Raw genomic sequence first — 20,528 nt, 5'->3', positions numbered from 1 at the left:
AGTTTTACAACTGGTTAAACTGGATTTATAGCCCTAGATACACACTGAGCTGGTTCCACCCGGCCATGCTGGCTGATCTATGCCCTCGCTCCTTCAAAAAAAGTAAAGTTTAACTTCTAAATAAACACTGTGACGATCAATAATGTCTCCCTACCCCCAATGCTTTGAACAAAGCTGTCATTTCTCATCTGGATCCCGACACCATGAAGCCCCTTGTGCTTCTGTTTATAGTTTTGACTGCGGATAAAGTTTACTGCACAGAAACAGGGTGAGTTGTTGTGGTGATTGTTTTTGTTTTAGTTACGGTGAATTGACAGTTTTGTTTATTACGTAAGAGCTGTTTTCCACAGACAAAATGGGTTATGCAAATACACGTATGTTGTGGTGTACGCATGAAAACTCGACAGGTCTACGCACACACCTCACATTTGCCTTCTGATGATATAATAGGTGAAAACACATTTTGTGTACGATTGGTCCAGGAGGGTCTCGGTCATTCTCAGGGGGGCAATTTATTAATCTGATGTCTCGTCTTCTTTTTACTCAGAGATCAAGTTCTGTCAATCACCCCCACAACACAGGAGCAAGCGGACATCGTTAGGAACGTGTCCACCCAATATGAGGTTAGAAATTGCAATCAAGAAATTATTTAATTCCCTCTGGCAAATCTTCATGCTGTACTTTCTCTTTACAGACAACTTTATGGCAGCCGGTTTCACCTGAGTACATCAAGGAAGAGACGACAGTCCACCTGTTTGTCCCTGCAAACAGCTCAGAGGCCGTCAGGGGCCTGCTACACACACACGCCATCACACACGAGTATGTCCAGAAACACCCACTCACCAAGGATGACACACAATCTATCATCCCAGCTGGGCAGTGTGTTAACAGGTTGTTTTTTTTCCTAGGGTTTTACTGGCCAACACCAACGAGTTGATCGAGATGCAGACGAAGAACGACTCCTCAGACCCACGAAGCAGCTCAACTTACTATGAGAGATATCACAGTCTGGAGGACGTAGGCCTTTTCTCTTTATTGACAAATTGACGGCTGTTAACTGCAGTTGATGGACATGTTTCAGTTTGCAAACACACTGTCTCCATTGTAGATCTATTATTGGATAGACAGGATCACACAGGACAACCCCAGCTCGGTCAAGGCTATTCTCATTGGCTCCTCAACTGAAAAGCGACCACTGTATGCTCTAAAGGTAAAATCAACCAACAAGGAATAAACTCTAATGACTCTAAAGATGCTCGAGCTGAACTTAAGGTGGATTCTTAGTATTTTCAGGTGCAAAGTGCTTAGAAACGTGAGAGGAATTAAATGTTTGACCTTTCTCTCCTTTGCAGTTAACTCTAAATAACAAACCAAACAAGAAAGCAATGTGGATCGACTGTGGAATCCACGCCAGAGAGTGGATCGCTCCTGCTTTCTGCTTATGGTTTGTGCAATATGTGAGTATATTAAACCTGCAGCAGTTTGGAAATGTCACCAAGAGTCAGATCAGATCTGCTTCACTTATGATCATCGTCCTCCTCCCCCCCACAGTCTTTGTCATATTATAATACAAACCAGGACATTACCAGAATACTGGACAACATGGACGTCTACGTGCTGCCCGTCATGAACCCTGATGGATACGAGTTCACGTGGACGACAGTGAGCATGCCAACACAAGTCATGTTTGGAAAAGCTACTTTAACTGCAGTCGTGAGTTGTTTATTTATTTATTTATTTTCAGAACAGGATGTGGAGGAAGAACCGCTCCGTCAGCAGAAACAGCAACTGCATCGGAGTGGACCTCAACAGGAACTTTGACGCCAACTGGTGCAGTCAGTAATTTCCCGAGATTCCTTTAACAATCTTTTGGCAGCAAAGTCTTAAAGCCAAATCCTTACGTTCCTTTATCTTTATTATCTTGTTCTATTTCATTATGTTCACTTTATTTGCCATAATTCCTTTCTTAAAAATCATATATGAATTCCGCAGTGATAATTTAATGTAGAAATATCCTGACACACATTGAATACTGACACTCATGACTAGTGAATATAGAACAAGTGTTGCTGCTCTTCCCAGCTCAGGGGGCGTCTCCTGACCCCTGCTCCGAGATCTACTGCGGCGCCTATCCAGAGTCGGAGCCCGAGTCTGAGGCCGTGGCCAACTTCCTGCGCAACCACAAAGATTCGGTCCAGTTCTACCTCTCCATCCACTCCTACTCTCAGATGCTGCTCTTCCCGTACTCCTGCACCTTGGAGGAAGCGGAGAACCACAGGGACCTGGTGAGTGGGTTCGGGCCAATTAATAAAACAATCAATTAAAAAGTAGAAAGAGCTTTACTGTCACAGCTTATATGTTTCCTGGTTCTTTCTGTGTGTGTTTGTGTTTGTTACAGCTTGAGATGGCCCGAGAAGCTGCCCAGAAAATCCAAAGACATTACAGGAACATCTATAAATATGGTGCTGGAGCAAAGACAATATGTAAGTATGGAGCTTTCTTTCTAAGCTTGTGTGATGCAGTGACTCTCATGTACTCAAGTGGAGTTGTCTGTATCCCCAGACCTGGCGCCTGGGGGTTCTGATGACTGGGCGTACAACCTCGGCATCAAATACTCCTTCACGTTTGAGCTGCAGGACCGCGGGAGTTACGGCTTCCTCCTGCCACCCTCTCAGATTGCCAGGGCCTGCAATGAAGCTCTGATCGCTGTGAAGACCATCGCTCTGAAGGTTATTGAGAAAACACAAGATCCCACAGGTTCTCCTCGAGCTGCCTGAGACGTTGAAGGGTGGAAGTTCAACGTTGAGCCACGTTTGTGAATGAAACCCGACAGTTTTTGTACTATCGCTTAAAGATCATGATTTTTTTGTAGCATTCCTACTATATATATTATGGGAATCTATTTTTTTGAGATTTTTTTGAATGTTTGCATATACCATAAACACATATACATGTAAATGGTTCAATAAACTGAAAGTTATGCACTAGCTGTCTTCTGTTTATTATAACTAACAGTGCCCATGGTGTTGCTTGGTCTTGCATAAGTAGACAGTATGAATACAATTATAAACGTTGTTGCTTGAATGTTTAGTTCATCAATAAACTAAACAGATATAAATAAACTTTTACAAAATTTACAAAATAACAAATCTTTATACACAGTCTGTCCATACAGTACAGTCTAAATGATTTTCTGAAATTTTGAAATAGCAATAAACTAAATGGTAAATGGATTTGTATTTATATAGCGCTTTTCTAGTCTGATGAAGACCACTCAAAGCGCTTTACAGTACAGTTTCACATTCACCCATTCATACACACATTCATACAGTGCATCTATTTGCAGCACTTAGTTATTCTATGGGGGGCCATTCAGGGTTCAGCATCTTGCCCAAGGACACTTCGGCATGCAGATGGTTCAGACTGGGGATCGAACCACCGACCTTCAGGTTGGAGGACGACCACTCTACCCCTCAGCCACAGCCGCCCTCACTACACAAACAAAATTAAAGACTCTCTAAAGATCTATGTATTCAGTACATTGTATTTCTTGTAACAGTTTAAAAAGGAATAAACTAACAAAATAAAGTAAATAGACTGCATATAAGAATATGAAATATGAAATCATTGCTTCCCTGGGCTCAAGTCTCTCAGTTAGAGGATGTCCTGATACATCTGAGAATGTGGGTTCACAAGCTTCAAGTAGGTGTCTGATGCAGTGGCTCAGACGGTAAGATGGTTGACATGTAGTTTGTGGCCCATGGGTTCAATTCTTGCATCAGCGAGGCAATTTTCAATGCCCAAACCCAAGTCAAATAGTCAAAAGTTGAAAGAAAGCATAGACGATTGTCCAGTTGCATGGCTAAAATGGTTAGAAGCCTGCCTCATATACTCTTGGACCCGGGTTCAAGTCTCCCATTTAAAGGATGAACTGATACAAATTGGAGAATGTGGGTTCAATATTTATGTGCTGCAGTATATTTATCAGGATTAAGATACCAAGTGTAAAGTTAAAATTGCCAGGAGGGGTGCTCTGTGGCGTGAGGGCTTTGTGTGTGTACTATGGAGCCAACAGGCGAGTCCAGGCTGGTTTGAATCCTGCCCGAGTATCTGGTGCACTACATGGGGTTGGAGGAGATAGTGGGTCAGAGTGGGAGGAGGTGGTATACAGCTCTTGATATCAGAAGGTTCTTGGTTCAAAACCTGCTAAGGTTAGCTTTAAGTTCTCTTGTGAAAATTGTACTCTACATATAGAACATCCGTTAAAGATATTCCATTGTCCTTCTGTAGTGTGGAGGTAATGCTACAGGTCTGTAGACCAAAAGGTTCTGGGATCAAATCTGACATTAGACAGTTTTCCATCTCACATATGCCATGCAATTTAAAAAAAGGCTTAACTAAATTAAAAATTTAAAAAAACACTTAGTTAAAAGAGACTGTTTTATTGCACTCCGCACTTAAAATACTTATAATACTAAAATGTATATTCAGCTTCGCATGGGAGAAGGCAACTATTCTGGAGAACCCAGTTCCGGCCAGACACACATTTCTGGACTCTTTCATCTGTCTTATGACAGATGAAAGTCTGTCATACGTTGTCCTTCTGTAGTGTAGAGGAAAGGTTACAGGTCTTGATAGCAGACCTGTAACCTTCTTTCATCTGTCTTATCAGTCTCCGTGCGAAGCATGGGAGAAGGCAACTATTCTGGAGAACCCAGTTCCGGCCAGACACACATTTCTGGACACACATTTCTGGACTCTTTCATCTGTCTTATGACAGATGAAAGTCTGTCATACGTTGTCCTTCTGTAGCGTAGAGGAAAGATTACAGGTCTTGATAGCAGACCTGTAACCTTCTTTCATCTGTCTTATCAGTCTCCGTGCGAAGCACGGAGACTGATCATCACTCATTCACCTGCTCGCTCATCATCCACCTGCTCGATCATCATCCACCTGCTTGCTGACACACTGCTGCAAGGACAAAGCCAAAGCCAGTTGGGCTCTGGTCAGATTTGACCCAGGAGCCTCCAGGAGCCTCCAGGAGGGCTCCAGGAGGGCTCCAGGAGGGCTCCAGGAGCCTCCAGGAGCCAAGTCCCACAGCATCTCCTCCAGGCTAGCGGAGGTCTCCTTTGCGACTTTAACAGATGATCTATTTGTCTTGCTCATTTGTAACAGTTACTAATACAAAATGCCCCACAATGGATTTGGAGGGGAGAATGTAAATTGTCTCTGGTCAGATTTGAACCAAGATCCCTCTGGTCCAAAGACCTGTAGCATTTCCTCCACACTACAGAAGAACAATGGATTACTTTTAACAGATGTTCTACATCTATAGTGCATTTTCACAAGAGAACTTAAAACTAACCTCAGCAGGTTTTGAACCAAGAACATTCTGCTATCGAGACCTGTAACCTTTCCTCTACGCTACAGAAGGACAACGGAATACTTTTAACGAACGTTGTATATGTAGAGTACAATTTTCACAAGAGAACTTAAAACTAACCTCAGCGAGCTTTGAACCAAGAACATTCTGCTATTAACACCTGAACCTTTCCTCTACACTACAGAAGGACAATGGAATGCTTTTAACGAACGTTGTATATGTAGAGTACAATTTTCACAAGAGATCTTAAAGATAACTCTAGCAGGTTTTGAACCAAGAACATTCTGCTATCGAGACCTGTAGCCTTTCCTCTACGCTACAGAAGGACAATAGAATACTTTTAACGGACGTTGTATATGTTGAGGACATTCTCACAAGAGAACTCAAAAGGAAACATCAGCGGGTTTTGAACCAAAAACATTCTGCTATTGAGACCTGTAGACTTTCCTATACGCTACAGAAGGACAATGGAACGCTTTTAACGAACGTTGTATATGTAGAGTACAATTTTCACAAGAGATCTTAAAGCTAACTCTAGCAGGTTTTGAACCAAGAACATTCTGCTATTGAGACCTGTAGCCTTTCCTCTACGCTACAGGAGGAGGATGGAATGCCATTAATGGACGTTTTAGTGCATTTTCGCTTGAGAAAACAAGTTAAACTAGACCCTGAAAAAGCCACCCAAAGGGAAATAATAATAATAATAACCAGAATTGCTCAACTCTGCAAAGTACCAACTATAAAATACAATTTCTAAAATTTCTAGGGCCTAGGTGGGCCCGACCACATGCTTTTTGCCTGAAAAAAAAAAAAAATGACTGAGGAAATATTGACACATAAAGCTGTTCAGGCTTGGACTCTGATCATGAGAGAGAAAGTTGGTGGTGATGGGACAATGCACAGTGGAGTTATGACAACATCGTCTCCTTTGGCGAAGGATGAACCTTTGCCGTACCTCAATGTTTGCACGGTTTGAGGAAATGTTCCAATTCTGAGAGAGAGAGAGATGTAACCTTTGCAAGACATAAAGATTCTTTGATCTTTGACACTGTCACTGCAGGAGTGGAGTTTGCTTGTTTACGGCTCAGCATCAAAGGATTCATGGTCCATGTATGTCCGCGTTAGAGAACATTGTGTTTTATTGGCATGTAATCAAACTTTGACGCCACACCACAGTCACACCGTGTGACCAAAAATCAATCAGTGAATAACGTTTAATCTCCGTCTTGTTGTGATGACACTCATCTCAATTTATAGTTGATCTGATGTAAGCCCTGGGACAAGTACCTCAAAGTAAAAATGTGGACTATGGCCAAAATGGCCACTATATTCAAAATAGCAGGCTTCCTGTTGTGTTTTTCCAATTGCACCTCCAGACTTCTTTGTTTGTCTGGTCTAGATACACCTGTGTATCGATTTTTGTGAAGATCGGTCAATGAGAACACGTTCCGGGGGTCTCGGGGGGCACCGTTGAGCCATTTTGTGACGACTATTGAAAATTCCTCCAGAATACGTATATTTTCACCACTTTTTAACTTTCTGCAAATTTTGGTAAGAATTTGAGCATGGTAAAGCCCTCAAAAAGCCCATTCATTTGCCTGAATAATAATACCTTACAATTTCAATAGGGCCTCACCTGTCAGTGCCTGTCAGTGCTCGGGTCCTAATTAAATAGTCGTATACGTTGCGATACAACCATTATAAATAAAAGTAACTTTTAAGTAAGGCTGTCGAATATATATTTAAAATAATAATCCTTACAATTTCAATAGGGTCTGTCAGTGCCTGTCAGTGATCGGGCTCTAATAAAAATGAATCGCCTGGTGTACAAATATTAATTCTTCATATAAAGTCAATGGTTACATCGAGGTGTAGTGCGTTTGGATTACCAGTAGATGGCGGTGACGCAGCACCCTGGAGTCCAAGCCTCTTCCTAGTAAACCAGAGAAGAAGACGCTGCAGTAAGCTGCGCTCCCTCCGCCACCATGAACGAGCTCCGGGCAGTTTCTGCCTCTGGTTCCAAAGAGTAAAGTCTTGTTATTTCTACCCGAGCTGAATCCCCTCGCCGGACCAAAGTAGATGCGACACCGACTCAAGATCCTGGGTGAGGCGGCTGTTCCCTCCACGCTGCCCGGCAGAGAGGCGGCTAGCAGGCGGCTGCGAGGCCCCCGCGCTGCCATACAACACCATTAGCCCCCTCGGCCAGCTAGCGTTAGCATTAGCACCCACTCGCTTGTGTTCACCGGTGTGAGTCACGTTAAGTTCAAAACCGTTAGCCTCCAAACTTGCGGTGTTTTAAATAAACCCCGAGTGGAGGAGAGACATAAACAATTACCGTAAAGTCGTGCGCTGAGCCTCGAACGTAAGCTAACGTGAAGCTAGCTAGCATTAGCTTGATAGAAGTGAGCAGCAGCAACACAACAACACAGCGTCTACTTGTGTGTTTTGAAACCGATTGGAAACCTGTTGCAGTAAGAAATGTAGAGAACTAACTGAAATGTTTGCGTCCCAGTCGTAGCTTCAAATGCTAACATGTGTGTCTTTGCACTCAGAATGAATGAAGTGAGGAATGGACGTGCATCCGCCAGCGTTGTACAGTTGTACGTGGTGTTTCTTTTAAAGCCTTTAGTCCATTCACTTGTATTTACCACATTCCTACTGAGAGTGGACTTGTGCTGTTGCAGGTGACCCCACGCAGACGTGTCACGAAGCTGTGTTTTTTTCTCACTCAGTCCTGCAGAATGTCCAAGATCAGGCGGAAAGTAACAGTGGAGAATTCAAAGACCATATCTGACAGCAGCAGCACCACGACCAGCAGCAGCAGCAACCCCGCCGCCCCGTCCCGCCGGCCCAGCGTGTTCGAAAGGCTCGGTCCCAGCACTGGGAGTAATGCTGCAGATGTATGTATGACTTAGACTGCACACACATGAATGCCAGCTGGGGTTTCCAGAGTTGTTATAATGCTTGTGTTGTGACATCGTGGATGTTGTCTCATTAATGTGTGTGTTTGTCCGTTTCAGAGTCACTGCAGAAATTGGTTGAAGACCGGAAATTGCAGTTACGGCAACACTTGTCGCTACACACATGGAACTCAACCACGGGCCAAAGGATTTAGCTTCAGCCGGTGAGACTGCTCGCACACACCCCTCCTTTGCCATGTGGATTGTTTTTTTTAAGTTGTCCATATCCACTTGGATGTATGATCTGTACAGTTGCTTCACAACCTGTCTGTGTGTTTTCTTTCCTTTGTTTATGTAATGTCTCAGGTCAACCGAGCGGCCCACAGGTGATCTGCGGGAGAGGATGAAGAATAAGAGACAGGATGCTGACTCAGAAAACCTGAAGCGTGACGCAGACGAGCCCGCATCCCCGACAGCAAGAGTGAGTTCTCTGACATTTGAAAGTAGTCATCTGTCGGTGAATGTGTAGGTATAGACTCTTATTTTAAATGAAGAAATGGCTGTGGTGGACTTACATTGGGTGTGGAGCATTTAGTCTATGTAAACAAGAGGAAGCAAAGGATTTGATGCAACACCTCGGAGTCATTCCAACATCAGTGTGTTTGTCCCTATGTGCAGCAGAGAGACTCCTCTAGAGGCCGACACAGGGAGAAGGAGGACATAAAGATCACAAAGGAACGCACTCCAGCCAGTGAAGAAGAGCCCACAGAGTGGGAAACCAATCGAGAAGGTTCAGTACCTTGATTTGTTAAATATTTATTGGACAAGTGACCTGATGAATTGTCAGCGTCTTAAAGGCTTTTATGGTTTAATGTAACATTTATATTATTAACATGGTCTCTGACTTGACTTACAGACTCAGATATCGGTGACTACGACTACGAGTTATCCCTAGAAATGAAGCGCCAGAAGATTCAACGTGAGTTGATGAAACTGGAGCAGGAGAACCTGGAAAAGAGGGAGGAGATTGTCATCAAGAAAGAAGAGACCACCACCAAAACCAGAACCACCGCCTTGCCGAAGGTGTGCAGTCATGAGTTTCTCCCTTTTATCAAAAATACCTCCGGGGGGATTCAGTGCATTGATGTATGGTCTGTACGTGGGACTCATGATCAGATTGTTTCCCTCCCCTCAGGTCTCCCCAGAGCCGTTGAGCTCCAAAGATTCACCGTCACCAAGGAAGTCTGCTGGCTCCCCGAAACACAAAAGTGGAACCAAAGGGCCAGGCTCTGGGAAGAAAGAGAAGAAGGCGTCCATATCCTCGCCTGTTTCAGAATCTACCAGGTGTGTTTTTTGTGTTCAGTTTCAATTCTTTTGGTCTAGTAAGCGCCATCTAATGAAAATGTTGTCCATTTAGATGTCAACAATTTAAGTTGTTTCTATCTTTTTTCCAACCAGGTCTACAAAAGGGAGCCATAGTAAAAAGAAAGGACCTCGTACCCCCAGTCCTCCTCCACCAGTCCCTCTGGACCTCCCTGTGGTTGGGAAGAAACACAAATGCAAGCACAAAAACAAGGAGAAGTCTGAGGAAAAGCCGAAGGAAGGGAAAGATCGGGGACGAGATACAGAGAAACACAAGGAGAAGAAGGAGAAACGCAGGTATGTTGTGGACCTACTGCAAACAAGTCCCTTCAGTTATCCAGCTCAACTCGTAATCCTCATTCTTTTGAATCTGAATCTTTTTACAGAGACCGATCAGACAGTTCCCACAAAGCCAAGCGGTCGGTGACATCAGAGGAGCCTTCTCCCACCAGATGTCCTTCGCCCACAGTGCGGAAGAAATCCACCTCTCCTAAAGCTTCGTCCCATAAAACCTCAGTGCTGGTCTCGCCTCCTCGCAGGTAAGCACATGTGAAATAACATATAGTCTTAAATGTCTTCCATTATTCACTTAAATCAGTAAATTATGGGCTCGGTAACACTCGTTTATTTTCTCGCTGCAGGTCTCCCTCTCTTCCACGCCACCAGCGGACCCCGACTCCTCCCCGCCACCGCTCCCCTTCGTCCCACTCCGGCTCCTCCGCCCAGCGCCACTCGCCGTCGCCTCGCCGGCGTCGCTCCTCCTCTCCCACCTACCACCGGAGCAGTGCTGCAGCAGGCTCCTCCCCACAGAGCTCCAGGCGCTCCAGGTCGCCGCCGGCCTCCCACGACGCCTCGTCGCCCCGACGCCGCTCTGACAGATCAAGCCCTGGCCGGCAGCACTCCCGGGGCCGCGAGAGGAGTCGTGGTGACCGGGAGAGGAGTCCGCCCGCCCAGGAGCGCAGGCATGAGCACAGAGATGGTATCGGTATAATCGTGTTGTTTTACTGTTTTGGTCTTGTATCTCTCTGTTGTATATTTCTTTTCCACATTTTGCCATGAGGCTGTAAAAACAAATCCAATCACTGGGTAAAAACTCTGTCTTTTCCGAACAGACAGCCGCAGCAAGCGAGAGAAAGACAGTGTCCGTGACGACCGGGACTATGACTCGGAGCAGGTCTCATCGCGTGACGACAGGGAGACCAGGGAGGCTCGTGAGCGACGGGACACTCGCGATAGAGGACGGGAAACCGTCCGCGACCATCGAGACAGCAGGGACGTGAAGGACTCCAAAGAGAGCAGGACAGACACCCGGTCCAGTCGAGAGTCCCTGGAGCGGCGGGATCGCGAGCGGGAACGAGAGAGGGACCGGGATAAGGACAGAGATCGAGAGAAGGAGCGAGAGAGGGAGAGGACTGATACTTACAGGAAAGAGGAACCCGCTCAGGACGACAGGAGTTATGGGAGAGGACATGGCCGTGAAGATGGAGGGAGAGCCGAAGGGAGGACTGAGAACAGGACAGACAGAGCTGAGAGGAACGGAAGAGGGAGAGGGCGTACAAATGAAACATCTGATAAAGGTAAAACCTAACATTGCATTGAGCTTCTATATATTTTGCAGCCACTGACAAACTCCTACACCGTGTTCCGTTTTTTTCTTACTGTATTTTATCATCTGTCAGGCTCAAACAGAAACTCCAGAGGTTCCCAACTGGAAAGTACCCACGACAACTGGGAGTCCCGAAGCAGCGTGGCGCGTGAGAGGAGTGTGGAGAGGAGCACAGATCGCAGCGCCACCGAGAGAAGCTCGGAGAGGGGCTCAGACCGAGATCGCTATGATGGTGACAGAAGGGAGCCGGCCCGGGACTCCTCCTATGACAGGAGAGGAGGGCACGGAGAGCGGGATCGCAGAGACAACCGGGAGAGAGGTGGGGGTTTGCTTTATTTTAAGCTTGTGTATTGTTTTTTTTACAATATAATATTTTTTTTATCGGCTTAAAATGTAAACTTTCTGTTTTCCCAGATCAAAGAGCAGCTTCTCCAAACAGACACCAGGGGCGATCGGAGGAGCCTGAGAGGGAGGATAGGAGAGACGATCGCAGGACAGATAGAGTGGAGGAGAGACGAGACGACCGGACCCGCGATCGAGAGAGAGAGCGGGAAAGGGAACGGGAGCGGGAGAAGGAGAAAGAGAAGGACAGAGAGCGAGAGAGGGAAAGGGAGAGGGAAAAGGAGCGCGAGAAGGAGAGGGAGGCCGCCGAGAGGGAGCGGGCCAGGGAGAGGGAGCGCGAGCGGGAACGAGAGAGGGAGCGTGAGCGCGAGGAGAGGGAGAGAGAGAGAGAGCGGAAGGAGCGAGAGCGGGAGAGGGAGCAGCGGGAGAGGGAGCGAGAGCGAGAGAGGCAGCGCGAATGGGAGGAGAGGGAAAGAGAGAGGGGAAGGGAGGATAGGCGGGAGAGGAGAGATGACACCAGGGAGGAGCGGCCTGTTCGAGACACCCGGGACGATCGCAAGACGAGGCCAGTATCCACTTCTATTTCTCTTGTGTACATTACCACACTATCAAACTTCACAGGTGTAATGATCTAACTGTAAAATCTTCTATTTCCTCCTTTAGTCGTAAGAGGCCCAGGCCGGAGAGCAGCCCGAGCCCCCGGACCAGCCCCAAGCGAGCCGCCAGGGACCTCAGTCCGGCAGACAGCGACGGCTACAACAGTGGAGAAGACAAAAGTGAACGCCCGATTGGCCGAGGGCAGGCCAAGCTCCACCCACAGCCCCTCCTCCCCAGCCCAGTGTGTCCGCCTCCAACTGACAGTAGGCAAATTCTTATTTGAAGGGACACGCCTCCTGTTTGATGGGGAATGCGCTTCTCGTATAATGCACACACTGGAATTCACTTAGGACTATTTAAAGTTTAGTTTGCCTTGTACTTTGTCTTACAGAACCATTGTTGAATTTTAAGAATAAGTCAAGAATTTGTCTTCATCTGGCATAAAATTAACCCTTGAAGGTCTAAGTGATTAAGTCATGTGACTGTTCTGTGTGCAGGTGGCGACAAGCATCGTCTGCTGAGCCAGGTGGTGCGACCCCAGGAGCCCCTGCTGCGTTCTCCACCGAGGCCGGCTCCTACTGATGACAAGCCCAGTCACTGGAAGGAGGAGGAGCGCCGAGGAGCCGCGGACAAACGGGAGGCACGCAGTCGACACGAAGACGCAGAGCCTCGTGGGGACCGCACCAGAGGAGGCGACAGGCGGGCAGACCACCTTCCGGACGCGCCAGACTCCCGTGTCAGAGGCAGAGACCAGCGAGAATCCACGCCACCTCCTGCTCCACCTCCTCCTCCTCCTCCAGTCCTCGCCACCAGCAGTGAAAACACACCTGGAACCCAGCCCCATGAGGAAGGCAAGAAGAAGACAAAGTCACTGAGGAAAGGGCTGAAGAAGGGTCGCAAAGATGAAGAGATAAGCACTGGCACCATTTTAGCTCCAGTAGGGGACCGTTCAAACATCGAGCCCCCAGCTGCTGCTCCTGCAGATGCTCCTCCAGCCTTGCAATCAACCCGGAAAGTTCCCAAGAAGAAGGCGCTTGAAAGAAAGAGGAAACGCTCGCGAGGACCAGAGTCCGATGTGTCTGAGGAGGATGCTGCAGCGCATCAGCCACATAACAAGAAGAAGAGGGGTCCCCGGACCCCACCACCCTCAATGAGGCCTGATAACCGTGCTCCTGTAGTCATCGCAGAGCCGGCTCCAGTACCAAAAATGGACAACTTCAGTGACTGGTCCGATGAGGAGGTCACAGCTCCCCCGGCTCCTGCTGAGCCTCTTAGGAGAAGTGCTGGTCCTCGGCTGGGCAGGGACAGGGAGAGGTGTATCCCCCCTGCCATTGCCCCCCTACTCCCCCAGGATCCGCCAATGCTTCTCCAGACTTTGACTCCACAGCCTCTCATGTCCCAGCCCCTGCTCCGCAAGCCTCCTCCAGAGCAGACGCGCAGCAGCAGCTTGGGAAGCAACCAGAGCCGCACATCATCTCGACGCCTGAGATCCCCCTCTAACGAGTCCGCAAACCGCGAGGACCCCCAGGGTCCACGATCCCGCCGGGGAAGGCAGCCGGGCGCCAACTCCCGCGACCGAGAACGAGAGAGGGAGAGAGAGAGGCCGGTTGTCAATGAGCCTCCTGTGGCTGAGAGGAAATCTCGAATTGACCAGTTGAGGAGAGGAGAGCCCAGCCGCAGCACCTCATCAGGTAAACTCACACACTAACAAACGCATCATGGAATCATAGTTCCTTCGTGCCAAATGCATCGAGAAACAGTACAGACAAGTACAACAGTAAAACACAACAGTATGTTACTCATTTCAAACCCTAATGTTCTCTGTTGTCTCACAGACCGGCAGGATTCTCACAGCCACAGCTCCAGACGCAGCTCTCCTGACTCCGAGAGACAGACCAGATCCAGGTCCCGCGCCGGCTCCTACGACAGCAGAGAGCGGGAGAGAGAACGGGAGCCGTTCGAGCGGGAACGAGACCGTAAGGACCTCCGGCCTCCTCCTCCCCAACAGCCGCTGCAGCAGCCGCCACTGCTTCTCCAACCGCCCCTCCAACAACCACGAGACTGGGAGCCAGAACCAAGGGACTGGCCCAGCAGGGGACGAGAGCCCCTGCTCATGCGTCCCGGCCGTGAGCCTCTCCTGAGGGAGCGGGACATCAGGGACAGGGAACGCTTGCTCCCTGAAGGACTCATCCAGCAGCATGAGAGGGAAAGGGAGCGGGAAAGAGAGCGGGAGAGAGACAGTAGAGGCGAGAGGGGCGGCGGCGGCGATCGAGAGAGGATGATGATGATGGACCTGCCGCCCCACGGGGACCTCAGGCCTGTAGGACGAGGGGACATGAGAGGAGACATTCGAGGAGGAGACATGAGAGGAGACATTCGAGGAGGAGACATGAGAGGAGACATGATGCGGCCGGAGAGGAACGAATATGAGCCTCTGCTGCCGAGAGAAGCCTTTAGCTCATCTGAGCCCGAGAAAGCCAGCAACAGTCACCATCTCATGGGAGAGCCACGGGAACGGGAGCTGGAGAAGACGGAGAGCATTGACGGTAAGATGATTCGAGCATGTCTGCATTCCGGTGTCACCTCTTTTTCCAATTTCCAGCGTGGGTTTAAAGGAATCTGTGTGTGCTGTGTTCTCAGGAGACCACGACGGTAAAGAAGACGATGGCCAATCAGTGCCATCTGTTGGCGAGGAGTATGAGCCAATCAGTGATGACGAGCTGGATGAAATTCTGGCTGATAGTCAGAAGAAAGAGGATCAGCAGGACGATGAAAAAATGACAGGTAACAGGAAATACCTTCACTGTGGAAAATATCTAAATTGGACTACTATGTAAATAATAACAAGACAATAAAACCATAAAGATCTACCATGGAAATTGAAATCCCCATTTCTCCAACCGGACAGGTCCTCTGGATGTGATCGATGTGGACTGGTCCAGCCTGATGCCCAAACACAAGCAGGAGCCCCGGGCAGCAGGGGCAGCTCTGCTCCGGTTCACCCCAGGGGCCGTGCTCCTTAGGACGGGCATCTCCAAGCGCCTCGCCGGGCCCAAGCTCCTGGAGCAGGTCAAAGAGGTGTGCAGGTCTGAGATGGTCGACCCTAAAGGTGAGAGTTTGGACACTGTAAATTCACATCATAATTACATTGCATTTCAGCAAAACTCTGCATTTTTACTTCAGTTTATAACTGGGATAATGTTGGTTACTTTTGTGTGATCCATTTGTCTAAAACTTGTGTTCACCTCCATCTTTCCAGAGGCCGACAAGCTGTTTGAGCACGAGCTTGGGGCCTTGAACATGGCGGCCCTGAACAGGCGCGTGGAGCGGGCGGGTCTACTGACCAACCTCGGGCCCTGCTGCAAGGCCCTGTGTGCCCGCAGAGACTTCGCCATCCGTCGGCAGCTGCTAAAAAACGACAAGGTAGATAAATGAATTCATATTTACCCTTTTCTGTGTTGATAGTCTCCGTTTTCCCTAATAACCCCCCCTTAAATCTCTTGGTCTTGTTTTCTCCCTCAGGGCCTAACCAAGCAGTACCCCACGACGCCCGTAGTAGACAACGAGCTGCTGCAGATGAGCATGCGTCTCTTCAGAAGGACCGTGGCTGCCCAGGCTTCGGCCGCGGAGAGGCCCGACAGCCGGTCGGCGCCGGCGGCCGAGGTCTCTGCAGCCGGTAGTGGTGGTAGTAGTAGTAAGCTCAGCACAGCTCAGCCTGAGGTGTGTGTGTCCTGAAAGAAATGAGCTTAGCGAGTAAAAGACTTCTTCGCCGTCACCCCTCTTAAACTCTGAATCTCTCTTCCCCAATGCATTACATACACAGCCTTTTTAGATACGAGAGAAAATAAAGAAAAACCGCAAATTTGTGGATTTCCGTTATGCTTAACATGTTTTTGACGACCTGCAAGTGCTGTGCCATAGACTATTGGACTTTATAGCCTATGGAGACGTGTCATGTACCGCGTACGAGAAAACGTACAACATGTGAAATGATGTCATGAATTTTTTGTGCGTGTGCATTACAGTATTTTAGAGCATCTTTTTAATTGTCCATTTCACCTGCCTAACCAAGTTCAAATGACTTGTTTTCATATATTGTGCATTGGTTTACAACTGTGCATTAAAATGGTTAGATGTTGATTTCTGTAACGGGTCTTTTGCTTTGTATGACGTGACTGTGCAGCCTTCAAATAATGTGACACTTGAAGTTGTGATGACTGTTTTATTTTATTTTTTTTTGGGGGGGGGGGGGGGGGGGGTTTGTTTCCGTCATATCACAAAATCTCTGCAGCACAAATCTCCAGAAACGTTACTGATCAGCAACACTGAAAGTGAAACATCCTGCCGGGAATTGAATGAATGTTTTTCTCATGAACAAGCACTGCCAAACTATTCCTCCACTGTAAGTTGTTACAACTTTTGAGTTTGTGGAAACTGTTCCTTTTTTTTTTTTTTGCTTCATGTATGTGTTGTTGAATAGTTTCGGCAATGTCGTCCTGAAAAGACAGAACACTGCGGAGTGCCAGATCGCCAACACTGCCATGTGGGAGGACTCGCTGCAAACAGCCCACGCCGTCCAAAAAGGAGCCCCAGTGCTCCCAGTAGGAAAAGACACTAGAGTGCTTAAGTAGAAAAACAAATGACTGAAGATAATTAATTTGAACTTGACACCTCACTGCTGTGTCATAGTGCTTCTTCATCCAGAGTCACAGTTTTAAAAAAGTCCGTTGGATTAAACATGCTGTGAGAATTCAGAGGACAAATCATGAACAGAATTACAAATGGGGGAAATGCTGTTATCGTAGAAAAACCTGGATTTAACGTGACTCCTCCCCCTCTTGGCCGTCAGCCTGTGACCTGACACCTCAGTGACATTACAGACGCAGAGACGCTGGGCTCTGATGAAGCCTGAGATCTCTACCATGTCTGCAGACACTTTCCCAGAGTGTTTCTTTCTCATGGCAACATGTGCAAGTAACGATATCGGGGTTCACTGTATTTTTATTTTACTGTACAATAAATGTATGACATTTGCCAAGTTCAAACCAGGTGCTAGTTTAAAATCCAGATTAAATAGCTTTTAAGAGGAGCAATGAAGATAATTACCAGATGCCGACTTTTGCATTTTTTAGGTAAGTACTACAGTGTATGATTGCAGCCACATAAAGCTTGTGTTACCTTTATGAATGAGTGATAAAGAATCTTCACTCCTACAGTCTAGAGAGGAAGTTCTACATCCAGGGTCTATACTTCAATACTCTAAAAGTTATCTCACGTGTTCTATCATTTATATGAACAAAGCACTGTTATTTGATACAAGTGTTTCAGGGGAGCCCACACATCTGGTTACACCTCATCACAAAAATATATATTTATTATATGTGAATGGGGTTAAAGATTAAATTCTGTCTAACGGATTCAAAACCTTGTGTGTATAGAAACATGAATGATTTTTTTTTTAAATTAATTCTGCCTATCACATAATTGTCAAAGGCCGAATTAAAGACTCAGCGCAAATACTATCAAGTTAAAGTTTATTTGTATAACATGTTTCTGTACGTTGTGTAAATGGTCTTAATGGCTACAGAATGTTATTTTGGTTAAATAAAGAACATGTGCTTAAGACTGACTGGTTCAACTATTTTCTACAAATATGATACTGTTTATTTTAAACCTTGTTTTTTTACTGCTTGTTACTTGGTTCCTCTATTGTAGTTGTTGGTTGAATTGTTAATCATTGTGTTCATGTGTATGATTCAATAAACAAAAAGTGTATATATAATACCTAAGTTTATTTCATTATCTTTTTAGATAATCATATAAAGAAGTGTTGGACAGTATATCAACCCTAGGAACCTTTGTGCGTGCGTTATTGTTGTGGACGAGAAACGGACCTTTTTCCTTTACCCACAATCCTCGGCCGTAATTCCGTCCTTCCGGCTTCCGTCTCAACCTAGAGTCGATGTGAGTATTTTCTCCGGGATTTCAATTCCCTCCAATCTGACGCCATCCTGCCACATTGAAGCTGTAATTCACCAAACATCACGTATAACTACACATATCATCGCTCTGTCGTGTTATATCTGAGAGTTTTGAGGCGGATGAAAGTCGATAAATGTGATTAAAGAGGACTGATGGTCCAGCTCGGGTCCGCTGAGTCCCGGTGGCTTCCAGCTGCCATTGTGGCTCATTCGACAAACGTGTCTTATTGGCAAATAGTTTAATAAATAGTGCCAGTGTGAATTGGTGTAACTCTTCATTCATGCGTCGGTTTTAACGCTTTCGTGCGAAATATCGTAAACCCCGAGCTAGCTTAGCTAAAGTTAGCGTTAGCACTTGTTTCCCGTCAAATACACCGGTGTTAGCTAGCTTGTTGACATGCTAACGTGCTCTCGTATACTAATGCTAGCTTGTTGCTCTGCAGATGGCCCCAACTAAGAAAGGAGAGAAGAAGAAGGGGCGATCAGCCATCAACGAGGTGGTGACCCGCGAGTACACCATCAACGTGCACAAGCGCATCCATGGAGTGTGAGTACTGGGAGGAGGACACTGGGAGGCTGGGGCCATGTGGACTTAAATGCTCTTAAGTTAGTGTTGATGCACATGAGGTCAGTTTTGAATGATGTTCAGGTCTTTCTATTGAGATTTGTTTTAAAGTGAGTTTGCAGAAAGGGATAGAAACATGTGTGTCACTGAAAAGTGTAGGTATACATTAGTTGTGGTTGGTGTCACAACCAATATCTACTCATTAGAGTTGACACACAACAAACATTTCAGTGTCTTTTATTAATAATAGTGTAAAGATCCAGTGAACTGAGGACTTAAGTGTGATTGTTTGACCAGTGTCAGCATCTCTCGTTAAATGCTGGTGATGTCTTGCAGGGGTTTCAAGAAGAGGGCCCCCCGTGCCATCAAGGAGATCCGCAAGTTCGCGGTGAAGGAGATGGGAACTCCCGATGTGCGCATCGACACTCGTCTCAACAAGGCAGTGTGGAGCAAAGGTGTCAGGTGAGAGGATACAGTTAATGCTCACATCTGAAGAATCAACAGCTTACAACAGCTTTAAGTTCAATTATTAAACAAGTGGTATGTAAATGCTGCTATCACTCAGCCCGACCATCAGCTCAGACATGTAAGAAGTTGTAACTATCTTTGCTTTGATCACTGTATCTTAAGGGCTGAAGAAAAGACAACATTTTCATTTGTTCACTGAAGTTTTTTAACATCTGAGTGTGGGTTCAGTGCACAATGTGAATTTTTATTAGGTCACTCAGTTTGACAATGTTTTGAGACTTACTTGGAGTCGTGGCACATCTCCCGGCCTGTGAAGTTTGCAGCAACATATCAAATAGCTTACATTTGTATCTATTGCGCTGTTTTTCAGGAATGTGCCATACAGGCTACGCGTACGTCTGTCCAGGAAGCGTAATGAGGACGAGGACTCTCCCAACAAACTTTACACCCTGGTCACGTACGTTCCTGTCACCACGTGCAAAGGTAAACACACTGTTCATGGACTTCTCCATTCAAATAATGAAGCAAAAAGTATCTTTCACTGACACCTCACTCTCCCTTTCCTCAACAGGTCTGCAGACAGTCAATGTTGATGAAAACTAAATTTGTTCCCTCTGCGAGTTGAATAAATAAAACAAAAAGAGCTCTTGTTTTGTGTCTTTATTTCTGATTCTGCACTCGACTGAATGTTTGATTTGAGTTGTCTTATATTTATGTTTGTATTATCTATATCCCATTACTGAGGGGTCCAACAGTAACCTGTTAACAGTAAATAGTTACATGGTTATTTGTGACGTAATCCAAGTCAGACTGACTCAGGTTTGGTATGTCTGCCTTCAAAGTGATGCTTTGTTTTATTAGGGCCCGAGCACTGACATCAAAGGTGTCAGGTGAGACCCTATTAAAATTGTAAGGATTATTATTCAGGCAAATGAATTGGCTTTTTGAGGGCTTTACCATGCTCAACTTCTTACCAAAATTTGTGGAAAGTTAGAAAGTGGTGAAAATTTACGTATTCTGAAGGAATTTTCAGTGGGCGTTGCAAAATGGCTCAACAGTGCCCCCCGAGACCCCCGGAAGGTGTTCACATTGACCGGTCTTCACAAAAATCGATATACAGGTGTATCATGACTAGTCAAACAAAAAAGTCTTAAGGTGCAATTGGAAAAACACAACAGGAAGCCTGCTATTTTGCATTTAGTTTATCATTAGTATTTTTGAATCCGTATACACTGAAAATACAAATGAGACAGTTGAGGTCATCCAGATGTTTTGAGCAGTTATGGACAGTTTAATTCACAGATCACAATCAGCAGGTAAGATA

The 20,528-nt window shown here is 46.4% G+C and overlaps 3 protein-coding genes across 4 annotated transcripts; all 3 read left to right on the top strand.

Moving 5' to 3' along the window:
- The first annotated feature begins 168 nt into the window (after positions 1-168).
- cpb2 (carboxypeptidase B2 (plasma)) lies at positions 169-2,987 on the top strand. Its single transcript, XM_061066774.1, has 11 exons — positions 169-268; positions 548-623; positions 695-819; positions 909-1,017; positions 1,109-1,210; positions 1,353-1,457; positions 1,552-1,662; positions 1,745-1,835; positions 2,083-2,285; positions 2,399-2,483; positions 2,563-2,987. The coding sequence occupies exons 1-11, from the start codon at positions 204-206 to the stop codon at positions 2,775-2,777; spliced, it is 1,287 nt and encodes a 428-aa protein (XP_060922757.1). The 5' UTR covers positions 169-203; the 3' UTR covers positions 2,778-2,987.
- Positions 2,988-7,344: 4,357 nt separating this feature from the next.
- On the top strand, positions 7,345-16,330 carry zc3h13 (zinc finger CCCH-type containing 13). Of its 2 annotated transcripts, XM_061067110.1 has the most exons (21): positions 7,345-7,487; positions 7,936-7,983; positions 8,116-8,283; positions 8,404-8,507; positions 8,650-8,764; positions 8,962-9,073; positions 9,200-9,366; positions 9,479-9,627; positions 9,742-9,942; positions 10,032-10,184; positions 10,287-10,624; positions 10,758-11,222; positions 11,325-11,570; positions 11,666-12,158; positions 12,257-12,453; positions 12,688-13,881; positions 14,026-14,736; positions 14,831-14,974; positions 15,099-15,299; positions 15,450-15,613; positions 15,713-16,330. In XM_061067110.1, the coding sequence occupies exons 3-21, from the start codon at positions 8,125-8,127 to the stop codon at positions 15,923-15,925; spliced, it is 5,526 nt and encodes a 1,841-aa protein (XP_060923093.1). In that variant the 5' UTR covers positions 7,345-7,487; positions 7,936-7,983; positions 8,116-8,124; the 3' UTR covers positions 15,926-16,330. The 2 variants fall into 2 exon arrangements, with proteins under 2 accessions (XP_060923093.1, XP_060923092.1); XM_061067109.1 differs by lacking the exon at positions 7,936-7,983.
- Positions 16,331-18,110: 1,780 nt separating this feature from the next.
- On the top strand, positions 18,111-19,847 carry rpl31 (ribosomal protein L31). Its single transcript, XM_061066927.1, has 5 exons — positions 18,111-18,154; positions 18,615-18,718; positions 19,073-19,198; positions 19,575-19,687; positions 19,776-19,847. The coding sequence occupies exons 2-5, from the start codon at positions 18,615-18,617 to the stop codon at positions 19,805-19,807; spliced, it is 375 nt and encodes a 124-aa protein (XP_060922910.1). The 5' UTR covers positions 18,111-18,154; the 3' UTR covers positions 19,808-19,847.
- Positions 19,848-20,528: the final 681 nt, after the last annotated feature.

Source organism: Limanda limanda, chromosome 23 (genome assembly GCF_963576545.1).
Source record: "Limanda limanda chromosome 23, fLimLim1.1, whole genome shotgun sequence".
Taxonomy (NCBI): domain Eukaryota; kingdom Metazoa; phylum Chordata; class Actinopteri; order Pleuronectiformes; family Pleuronectidae; genus Limanda; species Limanda limanda.
This window is presented reverse-complemented; position numbering and strand designations above follow the sequence as displayed.

Bases quoted from the DNA above. Each gene is read 5' to 3' on its own strand.
- zc3h13 (XM_061067109.1), top strand. From the start codon at position 8,125: ATGTCCAAGATCAGGCGGAAAGTAACAGTGGAGAATTCAAAGACCATA. The intron at 9,367-9,478 runs GTGTGCAGTCAT...CCCTCCCCTCAG, and splicing joins GAACCACCGCCTTGCCGAAG to GTCTCCCCAGAGCCGTTGAG. The intron at 11,571-11,665 runs GTGGGGGTTTGC...CTGTTTTCCCAG, and splicing joins CAGAGACAACCGGGAGAGAG to ATCAAAGAGCAGCTTCTCCA.
- cpb2 (XM_061066774.1), top strand. From the start codon at position 204: ATGAAGCCCCTTGTGCTTCTGTTTATAGTTTTGACTGCGGATAAAGTT. The intron at 1,211-1,352 runs GTAAAATCAACC...TCTCCTTTGCAG, and splicing joins GACCACTGTATGCTCTAAAG to TTAACTCTAAATAACAAACC. The intron at 1,458-1,551 runs GTGAGTATATTA...TCCCCCCCACAG, and splicing joins GCTTATGGTTTGTGCAATAT to TCTTTGTCATATTATAATAC.
- rpl31 (XM_061066927.1), top strand. From the start codon at position 18,615: ATGGCCCCAACTAAGAAAGGAGAGAAGAAGAAGGGGCGATCAGCCATC. The intron at 18,719-19,072 runs GTGAGTACTGGG...GATGTCTTGCAG, and splicing joins CACAAGCGCATCCATGGAGT to GGGTTTCAAGAAGAGGGCCC. The intron at 19,199-19,574 runs GTGAGAGGATAC...GCTGTTTTTCAG, and splicing joins GTGTGGAGCAAAGGTGTCAG to GAATGTGCCATACAGGCTAC.